Genomic DNA, 25,743 nt, shown 5'->3' with positions numbered 1-25,743 from the left:
GATCACTCTATTTGCTACACAGGTAGCAAATTCAATATCCAATCAACAGGTGCAAACACAGGACATAAAAGCTTTAGCTCCAGTTATCTGCCACCTCTTGAGAAGTATGAAGCACCTAGACTGCTAGAACAGGAACGTGGGAGAACATGGGAGAACATGGGAGAAGGGACACTTGTTTGCCAGAAACACCCCTCTGGAGGAGGACAATGTTTAAGTGAACCCAATGGACTTGGCGCTCTTAATAAATAGAAATTTCCTGGGATTATCAAAGGCATCTCCTGTAATTTCTACTAATATCAGATGATTCTCCTCACTAATAAAGTCACACACAGAAACTACATAGGGAGTAATATGAAAATTAGTCAAAAGTTAAAAAGGGGAAAAAAATTCACTTTTCATTCTTACTCCAAAAGCTACAGGTCCCACAACTCATTTATGCCCTTTCTCACAAAAGCAGTATTTCCTTGTCCCTAAAAGGAATTCATCTAAAATGAGCTCTTAATCAGCAGCTCTGTATTTGCTTAATTGGTGGACCTTCAAAAAAACAAAACAAAAAAAACAAACCAAAACAAAGCAAACACCCCCCAAAAAACCCAAACAAACAAACAAACAAACAATCAATCGTCTTCAAGATTGGAATAAATCTGGAACTTTCAAATATCCTTGCTTTACTCCATTTTTTTAATTTGATGCTGCTTCTATCTGTAAAATCCATTTAAAACAAACAGCAAATAGAAACATATTTAAAATGTAGATTAAAAACTGATTCTACTGTGCATTTCTACATTTCTTTACGGTAGAAACACAAGAAAAACAACTAAATTAAGCTTTTTCTTCTTTTTTATATCAAGTGTAGCTTAAGAATGCTTAATCTCCAAATATTTAAAATGAAAAATGTCAGCAGAGTATCAAACCCTTAAAGTTGAGGGAGTAACATGGGGAAGTTTGCCAAACCTTTCTGTAATCAAAACATTATTATTAGAAAGAGGTGGAAATACAACTTGTAAAACCTTTAACAGAACTAAAATATCTAAAAGCTGCTCAAAGATATTATCCAAGTGGAGAAAAATTACAATTACCCTACCAAATACTGAGAAAATAAAATGGCACCTAACTCTTGGGTTTCTGTAACTAAGAATTAATTAGTCATCTGAATCACATAAACCAGACAATTTGCCACATTATTGCTATGTCAAAGTACACTATGTTCTATTAGATTTAAATTTTGCTTTTCAGTACTCTCTCACACCAGTCCTAGTCTCTTTGGCCTGTTCAAGTACCATCCTGTGTTTTGGCTGAGCATTTAGACTTGAAGTCAAAAGCCTTTGTGAACCTTCTGGTGTTCACATACGTTGTACTGAAGTGTCTCTTTGAAACCAGGCAACAAGCAAGCTAGTCAAAAATGCAGAACACAAATCTCCAAACTTTCAATATTTCAATTTGCTTTCTGCTGAAATTGGTGTATCAGCCAAAAGTAAACTTCAATAAGTTGGCATATGCCTGACAGCATATGCAATTTTGAATGATAATTATAACTCAGCATGGTAATAGCTACTTATCATTAAAATTTACCAAACCCCTCTCAATCACAAAATCCTCCATTTCAAACAAACCCACAGTTTCTAGTGCAGTCCAGAAAGAATGTCACTCAAACTCTAAAAAATGCCCCAGAGCACGTGTGAATCCCAAACAGCTACTCCTATTGAGGACTATTACTTCACAATATCCCAAATTACTGAGCCACTACTCTTCCCACAGTTTGAATCCTGTGCCTCTCTGGCACGCACTGCTTACAGCCACAGGAAAGTTGCCTTGGCTCTTCACAGCTCTTTTACTCCTCGTACAATAAATTAATCATTTCCTTGACACAGATTTGCTTACATAGTGGCTGGAATCCTTATCATCCACCTTTCTCTTTTTGATGTCATTGGCATATTCAGGGCCATTCCTGCGTTTATCTGTGCTTCGTAGACTGTCGGGGACCAACAGAGAATTACTCTGTAAAGACAAAAAACAAGGTCAATCAAAAATGCCTTTTAGAATTCCTTCATATATTCTTAAAAACTCAAACTGATGTGATAGATGCTTTAGAAATGTGATACCTACTTAGTCTTTAATTCAATTTAATTCAAAACAAAGTCCTCCAGGCAAACATGTATAGCTTCATGCATTCTAAGAAGCTTGGCTTTTCATTGTTCAACTTATCAAAAGTTCAGTTCACTTGTCAGTCACCATCTATTTAACTAATTAATTCAACTGAATTTATTGTTTGGGAGAAGAAGCAGGCTTGTGGTTTATTCATGAGCACCGATTTTATTATTTTTTTTTAATATTCAGATGCCATATAATAAAAGAGATTTACTACACAATCTGATTGATCAGTCACTTTTAGAACATCATAAACAGATGAGGCTTTGGTGTGTACACCTACAGGTGTGGACAGATAAATACCAGCTTGCCTTTATGCCTAAAATAACAAGCATTTGCTGAATACGGTTAGGCAGTAATCAATTGTTAGCTGGAGTAAACTCCAATTGGATTCCTTGAACAAATGTATTGCAAACAAAGATCAAATATTTTTACTTCCAGCATAACATTCACTACTAGTGTGAAATTAAGGCTAAAGTGTTGCTTAATCAGACTTGATCTGAAAAACTGAGGCCAACACAGGCACACAAAAGACAAAAGCAAAGACTAATCTTTTCCTCAAACTACATGGACTGCTTTCATTCATGCTAAGTTATGCTAAGTACAAACTGTTGACCCAAAGAGCATTTTAGACATTTTTCAGTCACATGACAATTTGATATGCCTGTGATTCCCGATTCCCATCTCCATCTCAGTTCCAGCTAAAGCATTAAAATGTGTTACAATGAGTTCTTTTAAGTGCAGGATTAGCATATGCAAGAGGGCAATTTGTTCACTGATGTGTTAATGCTGTGAACAATACTGAATGGGTTGAGAAAAAAATCTCCTTTCACAAAGACCTGGTAAGCCTAGATCCTAAAAGCCAAGTACATGCTTAGATAAATAAATATAGGCTCACATAAATATATAAGTAAACACACATTTACATCCATACACGTATCTCTCTCAAGAGAGAAGTCTAATACCAACATGTACTTCAGTGTAAGCCTTCAAAGGACATATTTAGATCTACCCAAGAGACAGAGGTATTTACTTGTAATATATCATAAACATATACAAATAGCCAGTGAACTGTGCATTGAATAGCTTCTTCTTTAAAACCTGAAGACATCAAGGTAGTTTTGCTCAGACACAAATGTTTAGCCCCAAGGAGAAGGACAAGGAAACGGGGTACATAAGGCAATCTGAATCCTCTTTTTCCTAATTCAGAAGCTGCACTTTAAAGCCAACTCTAAGCTCTTTTATTCATGACTATTCAAGCTAAACAAATGCCAAAGGGCTTACATAAAGCATATAGGAGGGCCTATTGAAATTCAGTATAAAGAAGCTCAAAATAATGTCTTTACCAAAATGTTTTGTAGCTAAAAGGTGGGCTTGTTGGATCATTGAACTAATTGCCTTGACAAATACTTGGGAATTTAACCCCTTATCTCCTCCCAGATGGACACAAATTTAGGTATTCAGTGGTCTGAAAACCATTAAAACTAATTTTCAACATTTTAATGTTGAATCCATGATTTTATAAGCAGTAGAAACACCTTAAGAAGCAAGGTGTCAATTCAAACTTGACCAGAGATCCTTTCCCCATAAGGAAGAAAGTCTTTTAGTTAAAAGACGCTTTCCTTAATAAAAATAATTAAAAATACCTATTTTACTACTGAAGAGTTTAGATTAAAACAATTCAAGAAAATGCAGTAAAGAAAATAAAGTCAGCCTCTTGCTTTCATTTTCTAAAATAAAGTGTGAATAGCAGAAAGGTGGCAAAGAGGAAACATCTGGAAAAAAATTAACAAACCTGCTATTTGGAGTTACAGCTAGCAAAATTTGACAAACTATAGGCATAACTGCAATAGTTGATTTTTTTTTCCTTTTAAAATTTAGTCTACCTAGACAATGCTGACAATATTTTATACTGTTTGTCTTGTAGAACTTCAAAACTGTGAAACATAACATAGGAAATTCCAGCTCCCACTGTGTCCTAAATGCCAAACAAAGATTATTAGATTTGTTTTTTGTCCACAAGACTGATGCTTTCTCTCATGAACATGTAATTATATCACAAGCCTATTCTGCAAAACATATCCCCTATGGTGTAATATTTACACCACCTTTCTATAACTTACCACATTGATTTAAACCACTGTTTTCTGTGATCAGAGCATCCATGCTAGAAGCTGGTGTAGAGCAGCTCATTTCCCAACAGCTGCATCAGAAATTGCAATTAACACTGTACTCTTTTCACGGCAAAATCTATCAGTAAACTCAAAAAATAAAAAGTTCCTGTTTCGTTTCCCATAGAAGCTCAAGAAAGTTCTGACAACTGTGACTAAAATCAGGTAAAGAAAAAACAGCTTGCTACTGTAAGCTACTACCATAATTCAAACCACCAAATATGTAAGATTTCAGTGAACAATGTGAAAATTTGAATCTTTTAAAGCAGTGCAAATGGTAAATCCAGGACTCTGAAGAAGAAATTAAATAAATGAAAATACAAACAAGAACTGGTAAAGAGATGATCATATAAGCCTTGGGCTACTGATATCTCTCACCTTTGTAATGTTAAGGTTCAGGGAACAGTGAGGACAGCATACTAAAAGCCACCTTTCCTCATTTCAGCTCTGGCAGAGTTTCTACACGTCCACTATCAAACAGAGCCAGCCAGATGACACCAGAAAAAGCTTCACAATATTAGACTCTCCTTATCTTCTCTTTAGAAAAGTAACCTGGTTAGTTCTTCTACCTAGGTCTACTAATAACTTATTTTCAAAATAATACTTATTTTCAAAAGTAGGACAAGAATTTTTATTTTGGCTGTAATTTTTTTAAGTAACTCTACAGAAATTTTCAGATGGGATAGATCTTCAATAATACTCAGCTTACAAAAACAGGGAAAAAATATATATACATGCATAGTTTATTTCCTAAAGAGAAACTGCATGGCACCAATTTTTATTTTGTCTTAATTTCAACAGATTAGATACATGACTGAGGATACCTCTTTCATGCTTACAAGTTCAGTTTATTAAGGATTACCAATGCAACATTTGCAAATCATGAAGCTCAGATCAGAGCAAGTCAAAATCAGTTTTACGTGTTTTCCTTTTCTTTCATTTGCCTTATACACATGAAGCCCTTTTCTTCAAATAAGTTGCAAAAGAAAATAAAAAGGTTAATGTACCACTGCTTCCTGTCAGAATTACCAGACTGCATAAATGCTGTACAACAGGCAACTTGTGATCCTAAAGCAAGTCTACTGCCAGCAAAAGTTAAATACTGAAAACAATCAGAAGGCAAATGTGAAAGAAAAACCTAGTCTTGATGCACAGAAAGAAGGCAGGTCCCCTCTAAGGAATATAATGCACATTATTCAGATGCACCTCTTTGACTGCCATACTCTTCCCCACAGGAACCACTTCCAAACCTCAACTATGTGTGCCAGATGTACAGGTTGAGAGCACACAGTATCTCATTTATCCCATTATCCCACTTATAAAACAGCACAGACAATTCATACAGAATAGTACATACAGAACTGACAACTGACTTTATGCTGATCATTACAGCAATTAAATAACAGTATTTACATTACAACTGTGCACATGGCTCAACTACACCTGGTCCCAATTAAGATCTTCTCTAGTGCTGGGCTCCCTGGGCCTCTCCCTCCCCTTTCCCGCAAAGATGTGTGCACACACATCCTTGCTCTGTGCTTGGTCATCCCCTGACTCACTGTACATCCATGCCAAAGACAGCCACCAGCCACCACAGCTAACAGCTTGGGCTTGCCTGCTTTGCTCAGAAGAGCCTCTGTGTTTATTTTCCTTAACCATGCACTGAACCTCTGCCCTGCTGCTGCACCACACACATCTGCTGTCTAGAGATATGCTCATATAGACAGGAACAGGTGCAATTCCTTGCTGAGTAGGCAAAACAGGATCAAGCCTAACAACTATACCCAAAACATCAGTTGTTTTTTTGATAGGATTCACTGACAGAAATACAGTAGATGCTGGAATATGGACTTTAATATTCCCCAGACAGGCGAAAGAAGATTGCACTCAAAGTTATTCTACTCCAGTATCATTAACTTAAATTGGTTCAATATGCTTACTGCAAACACACATGTCAAGAACCCAAAAGCTCACTTATGAAGTCTGTAGGTTTTGTGTCAAATTACTCCTGCTGGAAAGCTACTTGACTTCACCTTCTTTTCAAGCATCATTTTAAGTTATACTGATTTTACAGTCAGAAGATATTAACAAAGAATAAGTTCATTTCAGTATTTTTGAGCTACTGTTTCTCAAAATCAAGGTATCCATAAAACTTTTTACCAGACCACCTCATTGTCCTTTGTTATCAACCTTGTGCCACCTTCTATCAGATACAAACTAAATTGCAACATAACAACCCACAGCTATTACATATGAGCAACCTCTGCAGTAGTCTGGAGCCATTCTTCCTTCAAAAAGTCCAAGAAACATACTTGTGCTATGCTGATCAGTACTCTAAACTTCCATATAACAGCTTTTATGAATTTCCTCCCCCCCATTTAAAGAATTAAAACACAAAATGAAAACAGCTTGCACATAATATCTTCCAAAAAGTAGCACTCAGTTGTTCATACTCCCCTTCTCCAAGACTGCAAGATAAAGAATAGGATAGAAAGCTCAGGGCACAGCATATTTTTCTACTGCAGGAAAAGAGCATTTGCTTTACAAAACAATAGCAATATTTAGGCTTAACAAAGAAGGCAAAAAAATGTCTGCAAAAATTTATGAATACTTCCCAGGTCTTAGAAGATAAGTTCAGTATTTTTCATAAGGACGAAAGTTAAACACCAACTAATGTAAATCCTAAGCACACAATGAAGTAAGAGTTCACCATTTGAAAATTCCTACTGTTACAACAGAGTGCATCAAAACATTTGCATTTCTGTGCTGTCCAAACAGGATACTAGAACAGTGGGAAGACAAGTTATAAATGAAAACCTACAATGAGTTTGAAAAGTGCTGCAAATATATTTCCTAAAGAAAAAAAATGTGGACATCAAAGTTCTTTCAAAATGACATCTCTGAAAGCTTTCAGTTTCAGTTGCAAAACTTGCTTCCCTTGCCGGGCTTCACGACCTGCAGCCACAATTTGCCACACTAGAAGGGACGCCTATATTGGCACAACAACATGACACAGTTTGGGGTCGTCAGAGATCCATCAGCCAAAACCCACCAGCCATTACCCACACAGGAACACAATTTAAACCTGACAAAATAGTTTTAGCTTTCATATTATTCATATTTATTAGCATATTATTTATACATATTCAGCATACTATTATTACTAACTTATTTGTTACACATTACACAAATATGCATATACCAAAAAAACTTTTTGTCATTTTACTTCCTGGAACTTGAACTAATATATGAAAGAAAAATTTAGCCCTTGCTATTTAGATATAACAAAAGTAGTTAAACTGGTCAAAATAAAAAATAATGAAACCATATCTTTATATTAATTTATAAATACAATAATTTCAGAAATGTTGGTGTATTCCTAGACATATAATAGCTTAAAAGCTTGTGCCTGTTTATTTATCTAAGGAATTTTTAAAAAAATAAATCCAAATCCAATTTAAAAATAAATATGCATATGTCACAATATGCTTTAGCTCAAAGTTTATGCTACAAAAATCAATTTAAAACCCCATACACAAGCACTAAATTTTAACTTTTCAAACTTTGACATTTCAAGCTGTTAGCTTCTACTGGTAGTGCTTGAAGGTCATGCTAGACATATTTGATGGAAACCATACTGTAGAACTGCACAGTAATTCCAAACATCATGGTGAATTTAGGAAACTTACAAACAGCATGGGGTTTGATGACTTGGATGATGAAAGCATGCCTGTCAGGATTTTTAGCAGCACCATTACTTTTAAAATGTTATTCTAAAAATCAAATTTATTTTATCACGATGACCCAAATGTTATAAAGTGATTTCAATCACACATAATAACCAAACATACCTGCTGCTATCCCTTGTATATTTGAGACCAATTTCCTATTATCTTTAAAAATATATATTACATTTAAAAAAATTCCATTAAAAATACAGGAGAATTGGAGAAGTTTGAAGAGTCTGTAATTTCCAGCTGATCACTTTAACCAGAGTTGAATTTAACTATCTCTTGAATTATTCTTTCATTTAAGGTGACTGTTAAGTCAAGATTTTGATATAACACTGTATTTAAACAATTTTAAGTTCAAGTTCACCTGTGTTCAGCTTAAGTTAAACTTTAAGTTAGCCATGCAGTATTGTCCTACACTGAGACCAAAAAGAAACTAGAATGACCTTAGTACAGCACCCAAAACTCAATACACCTACATGTCAAAATTCCTTTATGATATAAAGCCTCAGATTATTTAAAAGTTAATTACTGATAAACCCAGCATAAAATCAGTCTGCGTCAGGTAATGAGCAAGCAGTCATCAGTTAGACATATGGATACAGAAGCAATTGCAGCAACAATTTTACATAATTTAGGTAAAATTTTCATCTATATAAACTAAGCAAGTGATCTTGCAACTCTCCCACAACACAAATATGCCAGGTTAATTTTTGATAGTTCTCCTTCCATAGGCAAGAGCTATTCTCAGCTACAAGATGAATTCAGAGTCCAAATTTCACAACGCTAAGCATTTGCTTTTAAATTCAAACCCTTGACTAAATTACATGATGGACAGGGCAGGGACCAGGGCAAGGACAAGAAACATAACAACCAAATCAAAACACAGAGCCATCACTAGTTAGGGATTCCTGCAATCAACTAACAGCACTCAAAGAAGTATGCCCCACACAGAGCGAAAAGTACTTAATAAATCAGAGACGTCACAAACACCCAGCTTAAAATTATTTCTGCAGATACACTGTCATTAATAACATCAAGCAAGCTGAAATGAATGCTTCTTGCTTAGTAATCTAAAACTAACAGACTGCTGGAAAACATATTTAGATAGTTTCCAGTAAATAAATGTTGTACTGCACAGCTGTCAAATAACTTCTCATAGTTCTTGTCTTTTTTAACTGAGAAATGGAACAAAATAGAGCCCAAGTTCACCTCTGACATAAACAAACAGAATGAGCTTTGTTACTTGAATTGACTTGCACATGGCCATCTCTAACAGATTAATATAGCAATATCAGTCAAAATGAAACAGCATGAAAAGCAGCAAGTAGTTCTTTAGAGGGCTTTTCAGATAAGGACAATTCTGTTACAGCTTATGTCTACAGAGAAAAAAGCGTTGCTCTAGGAGTTATACCTGAAGCACAAATTAAGCAGTAATGACATTAGTACATACAGATACAGTTAAAAAACCTCCCAGGGCCAAACACCATCTCTACACATTTAAAATTCTCACATTTAAATTTCTCACCTGCTCGCCAACTCTTAATTTCTGAAAATCCTAGAAACTAAAAATCTTAACTCTTTGACTAAAAAAAAAAATACTGTATTTGCAATGTTCTCTTTGATTTGTAGTTTCATTCCCCCTTTATGCCTCCAATAAGCAAACTAACATTCAAGTTTATTTAATAACATTCTGCTCAGAAACAAAACTCCTTCATACAGTTCATCAAACAAATTATCTGGTGTTCTGCCTCAACCAAGACATATCTTAACAGAAAACACATACACCTTGTATTGTGAAAATAACTAAAAGGAAGACAGAACAGACAAATAGCACAAGATCTGATTATTGTATTATTGGAAATGGAAACACTAGCAGGAATGTTGGTACTTACTGTGCCTGGCTCTCTGTCTGCTCCCGCAGTAACCAAGAAATGGACAGACATGCCCGTTCAGACACAGAGGCAAGAACAGAAATAAAAAAGGGGGGAAAAAAATTAGAACACAAACCACAAACAGTTTTAAAATGGCTTTTATTTATATAAGTCATTGCACATTCCTAATACAGTGATTTCCTGAAAATTACAGTACTTTGTAAACATGATTTACAGTTTAACCATACACAAAGCCTAGTTTTATTTCATGACAGAATAAATTATTTTCTTTTCAAAAATTAGTTAAGTGCAATTTTGCCCAATATTTAACTGAGTACTAGAATTTAAGCTTATGAAACTAAAGTTACAGATGCAATTATCTAAATCTTTTGTTTGAACACATTCACTTCAAAATTTAACTTCTTGTTCCCCCTACCTTCCCACCCACCCATTTAACAACATTACTTTCTTTGAAAAAATCACCATTATGTAGTTTAACAATTTTCCACAATATGGTGCAGGCCACTGCTATTACAACTAAGCATTTAACTAGGAAGTCAAAAGACCCTGCAAAGTATAGAGCAGGTGACACCTAGTGATCCCCTTTAAAATATTGAAAAATTCCAAGCTGAATTTTGCTTCAGTGGTTTATATGCAGACATTTTAAAGTTTGCCAACAGTTTTTTCTCACTCTATATAACTTGAATTCTTTAGAGATGCACATAATTTGCAGCAATGCGCAAATCTGGCAGTGTCCTAATCAGGCCTGCCATGCCTCTCACCTCTGTGGTGGTCTGCATCGTGATGCTTCTTGTCATCTTTTATTGCCAAGTGAGACTGCCCACCCAAAGCACTGGAGAGGGCAAGAAGGCCAGCACTGCTTCCAAGTGGAGGGATTCCTGGAGGCTGAAGTCCTGATGGGTGCGGCGTTAGAGGCACTGGAGGTCCATGGCCATGGGAGAGATGCTGAGCCTGCAACTGCTGCTGCTGTTCCCAGTGGTATCATCATCCCCAGAAGAACAACGTATAGCACATAGTTTGGGAAGGATAAGGCAGAAGTTTGGTTAATTATTGAGAATCTAGAGTGGATTTTGACATTTATTTGTTTCTTCTTAATCTAGACCCTCCCCTTTAACCCACCACACTATATACACTGCATTATATCACGCTGAGGACAACTCTGCTCATGTCCCAAAAAAAGCTAGCTGGATACTCATTTTACAGCCTGATGACTAAGTTCAGCAGCTATAGATTGTATTGGGCAGCTACTGTCTGACACAGCATCTCTGGCAACAAAGAATAGCAGCAGAAGAATCAAATACCTTTCCTTTTCCAGAGAAAGCCTTATCGCTGCTCTGAAAATAAAAAGTTTCAGCAGCAAGACTGATTTAAACTCACATCCCTCTTCTTCCCCAGTTTGGAAGCAGCAAGTACACTTCTATCCTGAACATAAAAAATGTAAAAGATATGCCGAACTTCATATTTAGTGAAGTTTAATTTGTATTCTAGTCTAGCCAAGGTTTTTAGGGGAAAGAGGGGAAATTATTCATTACTTAAAACTGTGTTTAGGAGCCAGCTTTCAGCTGAAAATCCATGTATTTTAGATAGCATGGAATTTTCAACAAGAAACATGATATTAATGAATACCTCCACCTGTTTTAGAAGGAGCTTGTAAGATCAAAATCATAATGAGTGGACATACAAGCCTGGAACCAATCTCCTAAAATAATCAGTAAGCAATTTTAGAAACAGAGTTTTTACATTAGAATGTCTTCCACATAGTTGAAATATTAAGATAGTTTCTAGTTAAAATTTCCATAGTTTTATTAATGTTTACCAAGTTCAGCTACCCATTTAATTTGTCCAAAATGCCCAGCACAGGTTTTTTTTTCAGAAAATGGAGCTTCAAAAGCAGCTTTAGCTTAGTCATAGCTCCCATAATCTGTTTCAGGTTAACAGATATTCTGCCTCTCTCTCCTGGTTCCTTGAGTCTGGGCACATGAATGGAAGACAGAACAATCCTCTCCAGCTTGGCCACTCACCACTATCCCTCTGTTCACAGCAGATACCAGGAAAAAGCTAGAGTGCTATCCAATTCATGGGATCGAAAAGGAGACAAATAAACATATATCCGAACAGGATGAACTCAAGTTGGACCAGGTGAATGCTAGTGGTTCTGTAATAGCATGTAAAATTGTTACAGTGCTGCTGGCAGCTACTGCAATCATACCTGAACTGCAGCTTACAATATTTCAACCATCACTCCAAAAATAATGCAGAAATATTTTATCTGTTTCTTTAGCTGTAAAGACTTTTCAAGACAAACTGTCAACAATACCTGTATAACATCTACTGGCACATGAATGAATTTTTTCATTACTATTTATATCCATATAATTACTGAACTCCTACACTTTTACATCTCAGAACCCCATCCCGAGATATGCCTTGAGCCCTTGATAAAATTACGCAGACACAGGCTGACATTCAAGAACTCTGGACTGCACTTGCTAATTTTGCACTTTTCTGCTGTCCCAACTGTCATGCAGCAATAAATTTACTTATTTTGATATACAAGACAAACTTTAAATTTGCCACAATCCATTTAGTCAATTCTGTAAAGCCACACGTTTACCAAATCTTTCTCACACCATGTACCAGGAATTTATTTTTGAGTGCTGCACGAAAAGCCATGCTAGTCTACAGTTCACAACATACATCTGATCACCACCCTTTTTAGTATGTTTAGAAAACAAGGTAAAAGAGAAGTACTTCTTATTCTTCTAATTTAATGTGTTTACAACAACGCAATGGGCAACATTTTGAAGGAAATATTAGGAATCATTGATTTTAAGTAGTTAACACAGTAGTCCACTTTCTATAATATCAATCAGCTTTTGCTAGTGAAGCTTCACTTAACTGAAGAACTATCAGTAAGGAGCTCTAAGTTCTGACAGGACTGCAGAGGTTTGGTTTGGGCCTTTTGTTCATTTTTTGGATCCAGTCTCTAAAGAACAATATGACACCCCTCTCCACACAGACTTCAACAAGACTTTAGTAGTTTCCAGCACATTTCCTCAAAACAGGTGATAACCTGATATTTTGGCAGCATCTCTGAGAGATGGCAATTTAGTCACCTCTTTCCTCATTGTCCAGTTCAGCCAGGTCAGTCATCTGCGCTCTAGCACTGAGGCAACATGAATTAGCCATACTGTGCAGCATTGTTAGCTTTGGTCTTACTTGTCCCTAGCTGCACTGTCACCCCACATTAACTAGTTTTGGTGTGCAACTGCCTAAGAATAAAAAACAATTTATTCCGTCCAAAGTGGTTTCACGGAGAAAAGCCTCCTCCCTTCTCCAGCAATAAGCTGAAACTAGCTTGTTGTGCAGTGTGACTGCGGGAAAGTTGAAACAGGGAACAGGAGTTAAATTGTTTCCATTCTTGTCCCTAACATTTGGGAAGTGTAGGAAGATAACATTTATTCATCTCTCTCCCTGCTTGGTTTAATTAGCAAACATGCTTACTCATTTGATTTCGGGTAGCATAGGGTAACATTTTAAGGAATATTAGCGACACATTACCTACCATTTCCCTGGCTCTGGTTTGTAGCCTACATACCACATATTATCAAAGTCTGAGACATGAGGAACAGATTAATGCTCTATGAAAGGTTCTGAAGCTGAGAGTGGGAGGGTTGTGTCCTTGTGGGAGGGTGGTATTGCACACATATAGTGGGGAGCAATGGGAAAGGTGTGGTGTGAGAGCTGCAGGTGCATTGCAAAGCTGCTTTGCATGTTTTTGTAGCTTTGTAAGTGGTTTCTTACAGGCACGGTTCTGTAAGCATGAAACTGACTTAATACAGAAATCCTGATCATGGTCTTTTAAGCTACCAAAGTTATGTCGTGATTTCATGTTTATTATCTGACGTTCATTGCTGTTTAGGACTTTAATATACTGATCTCTTGCTTATATGTTATTTATTCATAATAGGTTTGAAGCTCTCCCTAAGAGACGAGGGATCATCCATAAAGATGATCCTTTCCAGAAGTACATAGTCTTTTCATTTAAAAACCTTTAATTTTTAGAACCATATTGTATTATCTTTGTAGAAGAGATAAAAGGAATATGTGCTGCACACAAAGGAAGAAACTAAAGACCAGGGAAAGGGATAACAACAATGTTCGCCAGATGCATTTAGTAACTAAACATTTGCCATAGTAGATCCTACAAACAATTATGTTATGCATATAATCACTTTCCCATCACTTCAAAGACACTAATGCCTGCTCTGCAACCTTTTAAGAGCTTAGCAGCAGTGAGATATAAAATGGAGTAGGTTGGCAGCAGTATCATGGTCTACTAGGCACGTTCATTAGCAGTTAATTAAAAACTAGACATCTGCCCTAAGAAATGTGTTCAAAAAAGGATGAGTAACAGGTCTGTCTTAGTACCAATTATTATCATTACTCGCAGAGCAAAGGCTGTGTCCACTTTCAGAGGAAAGTGGGAAGGTAGAGAAGAGCGCAGTGATGCATACTTAAGTGACTGCACTAAGATAATTAGCTACAGCAGTGATTTTAAAAATATTGGTAGTTCACCCACCATTTTGTTGCAAACCCAGAAGTTCATATTTGCAAAGGGAGAAAAGGAATTACAAACACATTACTGTACTGTTTCAATGTAGGTTTTATTGCCCCAGATTTTTATTTCCTAGTGTCTCCATAACCAAACCACAAAGACTCAAAACTCAGCATATAAAAAACCGCATTAGTGTCTCTGAGCAAGAACCTCCTAACGATTTTAAAGGCATTACAGCTTTTTATCTCCCACATTTTAGGGTAAGTCCAGCTACGAAGAGATCTTTAATCAAGACTTAAAGTGTGGAATTACATTTTCAATCTCTGTCAAAGACTTCTAAAGACAGAGTTAGTATATATCTGTGAAACACAGTTCCTATAATTAAACAGTGTCAGGTCTCCTTTGGGTTCCCTGCTTATAGAAAACAAGCTCCTACAACCCCACTCCTCACCTTAAAGCAGCTCTGCTGACGTCTCAAACACCTGATTTTACTTTAACACCTTTTTCACTTAAATATATGGCTTTTTAATACTTATCATTAAGCATTTAGAGCATTCTTCCGTTCTTAAACAGATGTATGGTGTACTCTCCTGTATCTCTTGAAAAGCACTGAATTAAAAATTCAGATGTGATTGTAAATGAACAGTGGAAAAAAAGTTATACTTTGTCCCAAACCACAGTAGCTGTCTTCTCTTGTGCTGTTCTAAATAAACACTTGAAAAGTAAACAGAAATTTTTTCCAAAATCTTATCAACACTAGCATCAGTAATACTATCAATGGTTGTCTCCAAGCTCCATAGAGGTGTTCTGAAAAAGTATCTGGAAAACACAAATCATTTAGAGACCTAAAATGTAAAGGACACTATTTCATATCAGCTTTTGTGTAACAGGAAGAAATGTGATTTTGTTCAATTCAAGGAGATGGAAAGACTTGAGAGAAAAACATGTATTACTCTGTTCAGTTTCATGATCATATTCACTCCCTTTCCAAAGGGCCATCTTCCAATTTTCCATTTACTTCCTTGAATTTCATAAGGAAGTGAGAGCCTGCATCAAATATCTGTGGCCCAACAACCACAACAGGGCCGCTGTCTGAGCATATACAGGTAGTTTACCAAGGAATAGCCTTTTCCCTCATTCTTTAAAAACTGTCTTAAAACCAGTATTGCAAATACAACCTTTCAAAAAAGGAAGTTACTCAAGACTATGCTCCTGTCACATCCCATTTTTTCCCTCATCCTAAAAAAAACCAAAAGCCCAGCATGCACAACCCGCTGTACCAGCAGTCAGATTTGGCAGGAGGAAACTCAATAGACACTCTAAGCCGTTAATTAATACTTACATTTAAATTTCTGGAAGTACTTTCCAAACAGTATTTCAGGTATAGGGAAGAACATATTTCAGGACAACAAACAAATCACTTGGAAGAATGTATTCACATTCTTCTAGAGAAGTATCCATGGACATGGGAAGAGTAACAGATACCATGTACTTAAAACTTCTGGCATGTCTTTGATATGTCCCCTCACAAAATTCTTGCCACTCAAACAGATAGTGCATTGAGAGTAATGGATTATTACATGGATGAGGAACTGGATGGATGACTGTATCTGAAGAGTCAATGAAACTTAACCTAAAGAGTGGCTTCACACCTCTGTGGAACACAGTAACTAGTCACATCCATCAGGAGTGCAAAATGTGACCACCACTACTCAACCCTTGCAGATGACATCAAGCTGTGCAGTGCAATTGATTCACTTAAGGGAAGGGGTCACATCGAGATGGACTTTGACAGGCCTGAGAAGTGGGACCATCTCATGAGGTTCTCATGAGATTCCATTTTCCAATGGCAAATGCAATGTCTGGCACCTGACCTGTGACAATTTGTAGACAGGGGGATGAAGGGCTTGGAAATGGCCTTGCTGAAAACGACTGGCAGGTGCTAAAAGAAACAAATCATTAGATTATTGCATTTGCAGCCCAGAAAGCCAGCTGCATCCTGGGCTGTATCAAAAGTATTTGGCCAACAGGTCAAAGGGAGTGATTCTGTCCCTCTTCCCTCTACATCATGAGATGCCTACTGGAGTACCATGCCCTGCTCTGGGGTCCACAGTGCAAGAAAGACATTAACCTGCTATAGCAGGTTCAGAGAAGGTCCACAAAAATCATCTGAGAGGGTTGGAACACCTTTTCTAAGATAAAAAAGACCAAGTTGGGGTTGTTCAGCCTGAAGGCTCCAGGGATCACAAATATAAAGATTTGTGATCTTTGTATATAAAGTGGGTCTGTAAGAAAATGGAAAGTGGCTTTTTATGAGGGCCTGTAGGTACAGAACAAGGGGCTGTGGTTTTGCACTGAAAGATGGTGAGTTTACATTGGACACAATGACAAAACTTTTTATGTTGTGGGTGGTGAGATACTGGATGCCCCAACCCTGAAAGTGTTCAAAGTCAGGTTGGATGGGATTTTGAGCAACCTGTCTTGTGGAAGGTGTCTCTGCCAATGGCAGAGGGGTTGGGCCTCATATTTGACCATTTCTTCCAATTCAAACCTTGCTATCGTAGGTAAACAGATTTATTTATGAAATACTGAATATGCACTGCTTATTGCTCCATTTCCCAATTTTGCTCTGGCACCAGCTGTCATGTTTCCTTCTTGATGCTTCTACATGCTTCTTTTTCCTTGATAATATCACCACACAAGGTGCGTTAATAGTCCCCACAAGACACTTCCTTCTGACCAGTTTTAACCCTAATATTCAGTACCACTGCAGCCATTTACAAAACTAAGGTCTGAGTTTGCTTCTTTTTGCTGACAGTACACAACTGTGAAGAGTGGCTGATATGCCAGACAGCTGTGATAACATTCAGAGGGAACTCAACAGGCTGGAAAAATGGACTCCCAGGAATCTCATGACAATCAAAAAGGGCTAGTACAATATCCTGCACCAGGAGGAACAATCACATAAACTCATATGTTGGGCTCCACGCAGCTAGAAAGCAGCTCTGCAGAAAAGGTCCTTCCATACCAAATTGTGCATGAGCCAGAAGCAACGTTCCCTAGTGGAAAAGCAGGTGAATGGCATCCTGGGTTGCATTAGACAAAATACTGCCAGCAGGTCTAGGGAGGGGATCCTTCTTCTCTACTTATCACTGCTGAAACTACAGCTGGATTACTATGTCCTCTTCTGGGTTTCTCCTTGCAAGGGACATGAACAAAACAGAGAGCATCCAATAATATGTCTGGAGATGGCTAAACAGTCCCAGGTCTCTCCTCATATGACTTACCCCAGTCCCTTATCTTTATAGCCCAATAACAAGACAAGAGACAATGGGTACAGACCCAAACATGGCAGGTTTGTCTTGAACATTGGAACACACTCATATTCGACCGAGCCCCTGCACAGGCTACCCAGGGAGCTTTGGAGTTTTTGTCCTTGAACACACCCAAAAGCTTTATAGACACAGTAATGCATAACTGGCTCTAGGTGGTCCTGTTTGAGCAGGGGCAAGTAGATCAGACGACCTACAGTAATCTCTTCCAACCTTACCAATTTCATGATTTGCAGACTGCAGAATTACAGAATGCCCAAGGCTTTGAGGGACCTCAGGGGGATATCTGATCCAACCTCCCTGCTCAAGCCAGGTCATCCCAGAGCACATGGCACAATCCTCCATGTAGCTCTTGAATATCTCCAGTGAGGGGGACTCCACAACTTCTCTGGACAATCTGTTCCAGCACTAGGTCACCCACAAACTAAAGAAGTTCTTTGTATTCAAATGGAACTTGCTGTACATCAGTTTGTGCCAATGGCCTCTTGTCCTATTGCTCAGCACCACCAAGCAAAGCCTAGATCCTCCTCTGACACCCTCACTTCAGACACTGATAGACATTGTTGAGGACTCCTCTCAATCATCTCTTCTCAAGGTTGAACAGGCCCAAGTCTGTAAGCCTGTCCTCATGAGTGAGATGCTCCAGCTCCTTAATTATCTTTGTAGGCCTCCTGCTAGTGACAGGTCTGCCATGTGCCAATTCTTATGCTGTCTCCCTGTTTAAACAAGTTTTAGAAAAATGAGCCAAGTACAACTTCTTAATTTTCTAATTTTCTAACTAGTTCCTTTGCAATATTTGTTTATTTTGGTCAATTTGGTTTTCTTCTTTCCTTGTCTTCTAAATCCTTTATTCTGACAGGAAGAAAGCCGCACTCTACCACAGTAAGCAAACTTTAAAGTGTCTACCACTGAATGTCTAGCTAATGAGCCAAGAATGTGGGTTTGTAGGAGCCGTTTGACAACTAACCTTAAGTGAACAAGCCACAGTGCCTAATGTGGGAAGAGAATGTCCCTTCAGAAACAAAGAATAGTGTCTTCAGCAAGTCTCTTCCATCTATAAACCACATGAAATGTCATTGTGCTACAGAAATTTAAATCCATAAAAGGACAACATTGGCAAAAGCTATTCAAAGCTGTATACATACAGAATCTGTGTGGCACTGGCATGATTATTTAAAGGCCCAACTTCCCATGGGTAAAATCCTGTTCCTTTTTCACGCTTTATTGAAGGAGAGGTATAGGGTAGTGTCTTGGGGTCTCCACATTGATTTTCCACTCCCACAAAAAAAGCAAATGAAATACCACAACTTTACTGGAAAGAGAATTTATGTCTTTCCAAGTAAGAAAGAAGATGTAAGTTAAGACAAGTTTGTTAAACTTTTGAACAGGAAGCTCTTCAAAGTTTTTCCCATTTCCTGTCTTCGCTTGTTCAGACAACACAAACCACACTAATAAGTATCAATTGCACAACAACATTTTTAAGCAGTTAAGAGTTGCATAAATTGCCTCTCATAAAACTGAAAACTGATGCTATACTGGGAAAAAGGCAGCTTGCCACACACATTCCCCAAACAGTCCTTTTTTCACAAGTTCAACTCTAAGGTAACTGAAATAAGTCAGAGAAGTTGTACTTCAGTGCTCCACTGATACAGTGATTACAAGTACAGTAAGCCCTTGTGTCACTTTAACTATTAAAAGAAAAAAATAAGATACATAAGGTCTAGTAACATGCTCTAAGTAATCCATGAAGCTACTTCAAAACAACATGAAGCCTAGCTGGAAGCCTGTACCCCTAGGTTGAAAATAACCCTAGTATTGTTTAACTTGTTCATCAGTGACTCGGACAAAGGGACAGATGCCTCCTCAGCAGGTCACTGATGACACAAAGCTGGGAGTAGTGGCCAATACCCCAGAGTGCAGCCTTTCAGAAGGGCCTCAAAAAAGGGTGGAGAGATGGGCAGAGAGGAGCCTTTTGAAATTCAACATGGGCAAATACACTGCACTGGGAAGGAACTACCCCAAGCACCAGCTCAGCTGGGGCTGATCTTCTGGAAAGAAGCTCTAAGAAGAAGGACCTGGGGCTCCTGGTGGACAACAAGCTGTCCATGAGCCAGCAGTGTGACCTGGTGGCCAAGAAGGCCAATGGTGTCCTGGGGTGCATTAGGAAGAGCACTGCCAGCAGGACAAGGGGGGTGATCCTGTCCCTCAACCCAGGTGAAACCTTCACCTAGTGAAGTTATTAAGATGTTAGATAACAGATGGGTGCTCATCAATGTCTGTGAGTATCTGAAGGGAGATGACGGAGCCAGGCTCTGCTCGAGGGAGCTGAGCAGTAGGAGGCAATGGGCACAAACTGATGCACATGAAGCTCCACTTGAACACAAGAAAGGATTTCTTTACTGTGCAGGTGACCAAGCACTGGTACAGGTTGCCAAGGTTTTGGAGTCTCTCTCAAGGGAGATATTCAAGAACCATCTGGACACAGTACTGTGCCATGTGCTCTGGGATGACCTGGCTTGAGCAGGGAGTTTGGACCAGATGTCCCCCCGTAGTCCCTTCCAACCTTACCCATTCTTTGATTCTGATTCTGTTCATGTATTCATTGATTTGCATTCTGAAATATTTTCTACTTTTATAAGAAATTTTGAATTTTTTCAATGCAAAGAGAAAAAAAAAAAAAAAAGTCTTCCAACACCAGAAATGCTTGGGATGCTCTTATTTACATGGCCAGTAATAGTACACACACAGTACTTTTGCTGAATCACAGGATCCCAACTCTTAAATTTTAATACCATAGTTAGCGTTACACTTACAGAACTAAGAAACAGATCTTCAGTGCTTCCCAATATAATTAAAAAAGCATTTAAAAATTAATATTCAAGGGTAACTTATTAACCATTTGATTAGATTCCACATCACCACTACACATTGCAAGGGAGAAAGGACTCTTTCCCTTAGTACAAATCTGAGCAGAAACTCTTATCTTTGCTGTGCCTTCCTGTCTTACTGTAAACATCTGTGTTTCACTGCTTTTCATTTGGAATCTTTGACGGCAAGCCCAGGCACCAGAATTAGAAAGATAACTGATAATACACTTCAGATCACTTTTGTAAACAGTAAATGACAGGTGTGGATGACCTCACCCAAATGATTCGCCACCACACCCAGTGAATAAGCCCACCAGCTGTTTTTACACTAAAGTGATTAGCAATTAACTATTTAAGAAATTTTTAGTGATAATTCTTAAATGGCAGGATTTCCCACTGCCATAGAGGGATTATTATATAGCACTGCCAGCAGGACTGGAGTTTTCACCAGAGTAGGTCTGCACTAGCAGTCTCTCAACGCTGCAGAGCCGCTCTGGATCATCCCACCGCACGCAGGCAGAGTCCTGCAGCGAGGACACAGGGCACTGGCAGCAGATGGAATTCTTCCAGTTCAGTGACATCTCCTCCCCAAGGTGCATTAACACTCCACTACTATAGCTGCACCCACACAAAAGCTTTTTCGGACAGAAAAGGGTTTTCTTCCTTCCTCTGTGCTTTTAGGTAGTGCAAGTCAACCTAAAACTCTGTGGGGGTTGTACCACGTGCAGACCCACTGAAGCATGAGTAGAGCAACATAACAAGCAGCCCACAAACTAAAGAGAAGCCCTTTTGCTAGTGTAACCTTTTATGTATGTACAAACACACAACATTTTATATGAAACATGCATGGTATTTTACATCTTAAAAAAATGTGTGTTCCAGGGCTTGTTTAAGAACACTTCCTGTCTCAAACACTTCATAGCAAAAAACACCCAACAAAACAAAATAAATAGAAATTAATCAGAAGACCATCTTTGTAAGGGCCCTTGTATTAATTATGCTATTTATATGTCTTGTTTTTAACATAGATAAAATAATGGATTTTTTTTTTTTTCTTTTCTTAGGCTAAATTCTGAAGAAATGAGGGATAAACAGCAAAGCTGAAGACAACCAGGAGAAAAGGAACGGAAGAGCCACACAAGCCTTTGTAAAAAACAGATGCCACAGGACAGGAAGAACAGAGTTTCTGTCACCACAGAAAAAATGATCCTTGCTCAGGAAAACATGTCTCTGCCAAAGGACTCCAGACACTAAAAGAAAGTAACAAATTCAGAGCCACACTCTAAAAGTCACAAAAAATGACCTTAAAATCTCCTGATCCAGACAAGTCAAAGGCTGCTTTTCTGAAACCAGTCACATTCTTTTATCACTGTCAGTCTAAGTCAGTTCAAGAGCAAAGATTTTCTTTAATTTTAGACAAGTACATATTGCCTTCTCTGAAGGCTCAGATTCAAGCCTGAAGTCTCTAGAATGAAGCTGTCAGCACACACTGCTTCTGCTCTGCAGAAACTGCCAGCACATTTCACTTCTGCGGCAATCATAAATTCCTGCTATTACTCACCTTCTAACCTCAAATCTATGTATTTGCCTTTTTAGCTACTGTTAGCATACCACCACCATCCAACAACACTTCAAAAGCATGCTCCTAACTGCACAGCTGCCAAAAACAACTAGTTCAAGCATGCACCAATTTGGAAATGACTTACAGATATTACTCTAGAGGGTTTTATTACTGACGTATGATTATCTTAAAAAGTATTTATTTTCCTTACAAGCTCTTTCAGTCTTCAGAAATTTAACTCTTGCTGAACATGACAGAAATTATTAAGTAGCAAAACTTTTTGGTAAATTAAAATCCAGAACTTGAATAGAGGATTTGAAATTATACAAACTACCCGTATGTCCCAGCTACTAATAACTATAAAAAGATTTCAGAGACACCAAAAAATGAAAAATATGATAGCCATAAGAAAAGCATTACACCAATCTTTATTTAGTGTTCCAAGCCAAGACTAGAATCTTGTACATTTTCTCTACATTCCATAATGACTTCAACACACCAAACAGTTACTTCTGAACATGCATTTAAGCACTCTTGCCAATTCTTGCTTTTACTTCCTCACTACTGCTGCTTGTAAATACTCATTCTGAAGAGCCAGTTAGCCAGCACCTTTATAAATAGTACTAGATACTGTTTCAGGCAGTTGAGTATTAATTTCAGGCAATCAGCATACAAGACAGCAACCTTGATAGTTCAGCAAGTACTCTGAAAAATCCAAAAATAATGCAGTTCCTAGAAATTCTGCAATTGAAACAAACTCTTATGCATATTTAAGAGTTACAGTAAAATTCTGTGGAAACTGTGTGTTTGTCGCACCTTTACTATTTCCTAAAGTTATCCTAACTGCCTATGCTAGCCTCTCGCTCTATGCAAAATTAAGGAAAGCAAGCTTCTTGTCTAGTCCTCCCACACAACCCCTATCTCAAGTCTGTCTTGCTCCTCCTCCATGAAAAATACAACAAGCAGGTTGCTGTTTTCTTGTACATTATAATGTCTAATATTTACATTTATAAATTATATTTATCTTGTGTCCCCCTATATCTTTCTCCACCTGCATCTTCCTCTGCTCCTGCCTACTCTCAATGACTCCACTGGCACCTAGTTAGAGATATATCTTGCCTTTGCAGTCCACATCACTCCCACTCATGCAGAGACAATTAGTTCACTTCAGTTTATCAGTGTTTCCTTCTCAAAATCTGTATGGTTTGCCCTTTGCACCACTTTTACTGCAAAGTAAGCCAGCCTGCAGCTCTACATCATTCAACATACTAACTCCCAAAAACTCTTTCTATTCCTACTCATGCTGGGATAGGACAACTCCATGAACACAAACATCCTTTGTCCTTACTCAAATAACAAGCTAAATTTTTCTTTTGTCTGCACCAACCAATTCACCTCTCCCACCCAACTCCTCTCTCCTCTGAATATACCATATTTCCAACTGCTTTCCAGACAAGTTCTGAAAGTTGCATCACATTTTATCTCAGCCTGACTCTTTATCTATTCTAATTCCCCCACATATCCCACTAAGTATGAAAGCAAAGCAGACATTTGTAAGAGAAAATTATGTACATCTCTTAATTTTGTCTCCTTTTACTTAATAACTTCATTTTTATTAATATTATCCACTTTATCACTATCTCCAAAGGTAAGCTATTCTGCCTATACACTTGAATCAAGAGAGGTGAGTTGAATCACTTTCTAGAGGAAGTAGTACCTTCCTCTAGGATTAAATAATTTACTCTCTGTGCCAATTACATATATGAATACACATGCATACTGCTCCCAACCACATTCTGCAAATTCTTGCTTTCAAATGCATTATTCTAGCCTTTATATCCAACTTCAGTCCTTTATATTCCACCAGAACCATTCTTTCTAAACCAGTCTAAACTGAATCAATCAACTCTTCAATATCAAATCCTTCCATCTTAACCCTTCCTGAAACCACATGTTCCAATTAGAATTTCTTTTGTTCTTTTCTTATTATCACACAAGTTTTTCCAAACTTGCCATTCACCTCTGCTGCAAAACAGACCAGTTTTGAGCTCTACAACATTCAAAGTGTACATGCGATATCCCCAACACTCAATCAGTAAAAAGGAATCTAGCAAGAAGTACCAACCAATTTGGTACCTTACATGTTATTTCATAAGAATCTACCTTTCTGCATTCACAGTTGCAGTCACATTTCTTCAGGTTTTAGCATTAGCTAACAATATTTCTGTTTAACTGTCATACTTTTACTCCTTTCCTGAAAGCTCTTGGGCTTCACAAATTTGTAACTGTACACTTGGTCCACCTTTAACTTGTAGTTTAGATACTAGATTTTGATGAGAGCCACCTGAAGCTCTTTTGCTTTTCTTTTTGGGCAAGATCCAAGGTAAAGCTTTTTCCATCCACCCCACATGAAGCCTTGCAAGACAAGGGAGGTCTGTCCAGCAATTCAATTCCATTTGACTTTCAGATGCAATTTTGCCCTCTCCAGAATGACTGAGAATACCTTCTTCTGCAGAAAATTGTCTTGTTTAGATACTACCTTCCTCTACATTGCTGCTCCAATATTCTTCATTTCCCATCAGGCCACAGAGACTGGTTGTGTGGGGGTGGGGAGCCAAGACAAAAAGCTTGGTTAATCCCATTCTTTCAAATTTTACACACCTTCTTTTCTCTTTTGAGTCAGTCAAGCTACCAATACACATCAATACCACTTCCATATTTTCCCTCCAAGCTTAGTGGCACTAAGAGTAAAAATCTGAACATTGAGGGCTGGTATTTTTAGAATACTGACTATCATGCTGTCAAATACCTTCCTCCGTTGCTGTACACTTTAAACCGGTAAACTAAGTCAGGAGCCTTTGTATTCTGAAAGTAGCTACCATGAATCCTAAGATAAAACTAAGGTTTCTATGTGTTCTAAAACATGAAGAATAACCCAGGATGTTGCTACACAATAGAGCTCCCACTGCCAGAGTTCAATGATTTAGACTTGGGGTTACGGAGTTTATGTTAAAAATGAGGAGAGTGTCTTGTGCTCACCAGATCTAATTTTATTTAATTTAAAAGAACTAGGCAATTTCCCCTCCCTCAGCACATAATGCAGATCATGGCTGAGAAGGATCTAAAGTAATGCTACAGCTGCTTAGCTCTTCCCTTCCACTAAATTCTGCATTCATTTCTGCTCTAGTCTGTATTTCTACTTTATAATGAAACATACAGCCTAGTTATTTATAGGCTTTCTAAGGATTAACTACATACTCATAAGAATAAACCCTCAAGAGGTTAACCTCATCCTCTTAAGCTTCACACACTACAATCCCAGAGATAGCTGGCAACCACAGCCAAGAGACAAAAAATAATCCCACATCTTGCTAATCCTTTAGCCAATCACCTCATGCAACAGTGGAGAGGCCTCTCGGAGGCCAACAACTCAATCTGTCTCAGGAGCACTGTCAGTCCAAAAGATACATATTTCACGAA

At 37.9% G+C, this 25,743-nt stretch overlaps 1 protein-coding gene across 4 annotated transcripts in view; it reads right to left on the bottom strand.

Annotated features, from left to right (window-relative positions):
- The window catches only part of TLE1 (TLE family member 1, transcriptional corepressor), a 76,026-nt gene that overhangs the window by 22,352 nt on the left and 27,931 nt on the right, over nt 1–25,743 (bottom strand). For 2 of the 4 annotated variants that reach the window (XM_058864938.1, XM_058864940.1), the window contains 3 exons: nt 10,707–10,911; nt 9,946–9,962; nt 1,882–1,998 (listed from right to left, as the gene is read on the bottom strand). In XM_058864938.1, the coding sequence (XP_058720921.1) occupies nt 1,882–1,998; nt 9,946–9,962; nt 10,707–10,911 (339 nt within the window). The remainder of the gene's footprint in view (nt 1–1,881; nt 1,999–9,945; nt 9,963–10,706; nt 10,912–25,743) is intronic. The other 2 variants (XM_058864939.1, XM_058864941.1) reach the window with 1 other exon arrangement.

The sequence above is a fragment of the Poecile atricapillus genome, chromosome Z (assembly GCF_030490865.1).
Source record: "Poecile atricapillus isolate bPoeAtr1 chromosome Z, bPoeAtr1.hap1, whole genome shotgun sequence".
NCBI lineage: Eukaryota > Metazoa > Chordata > Aves > Passeriformes > Paridae > Poecile > Poecile atricapillus.
The sequence above is the reverse complement of the archived record's forward strand: the minus strand, read 5'-3'. Positions and strand labels throughout refer to the sequence as shown.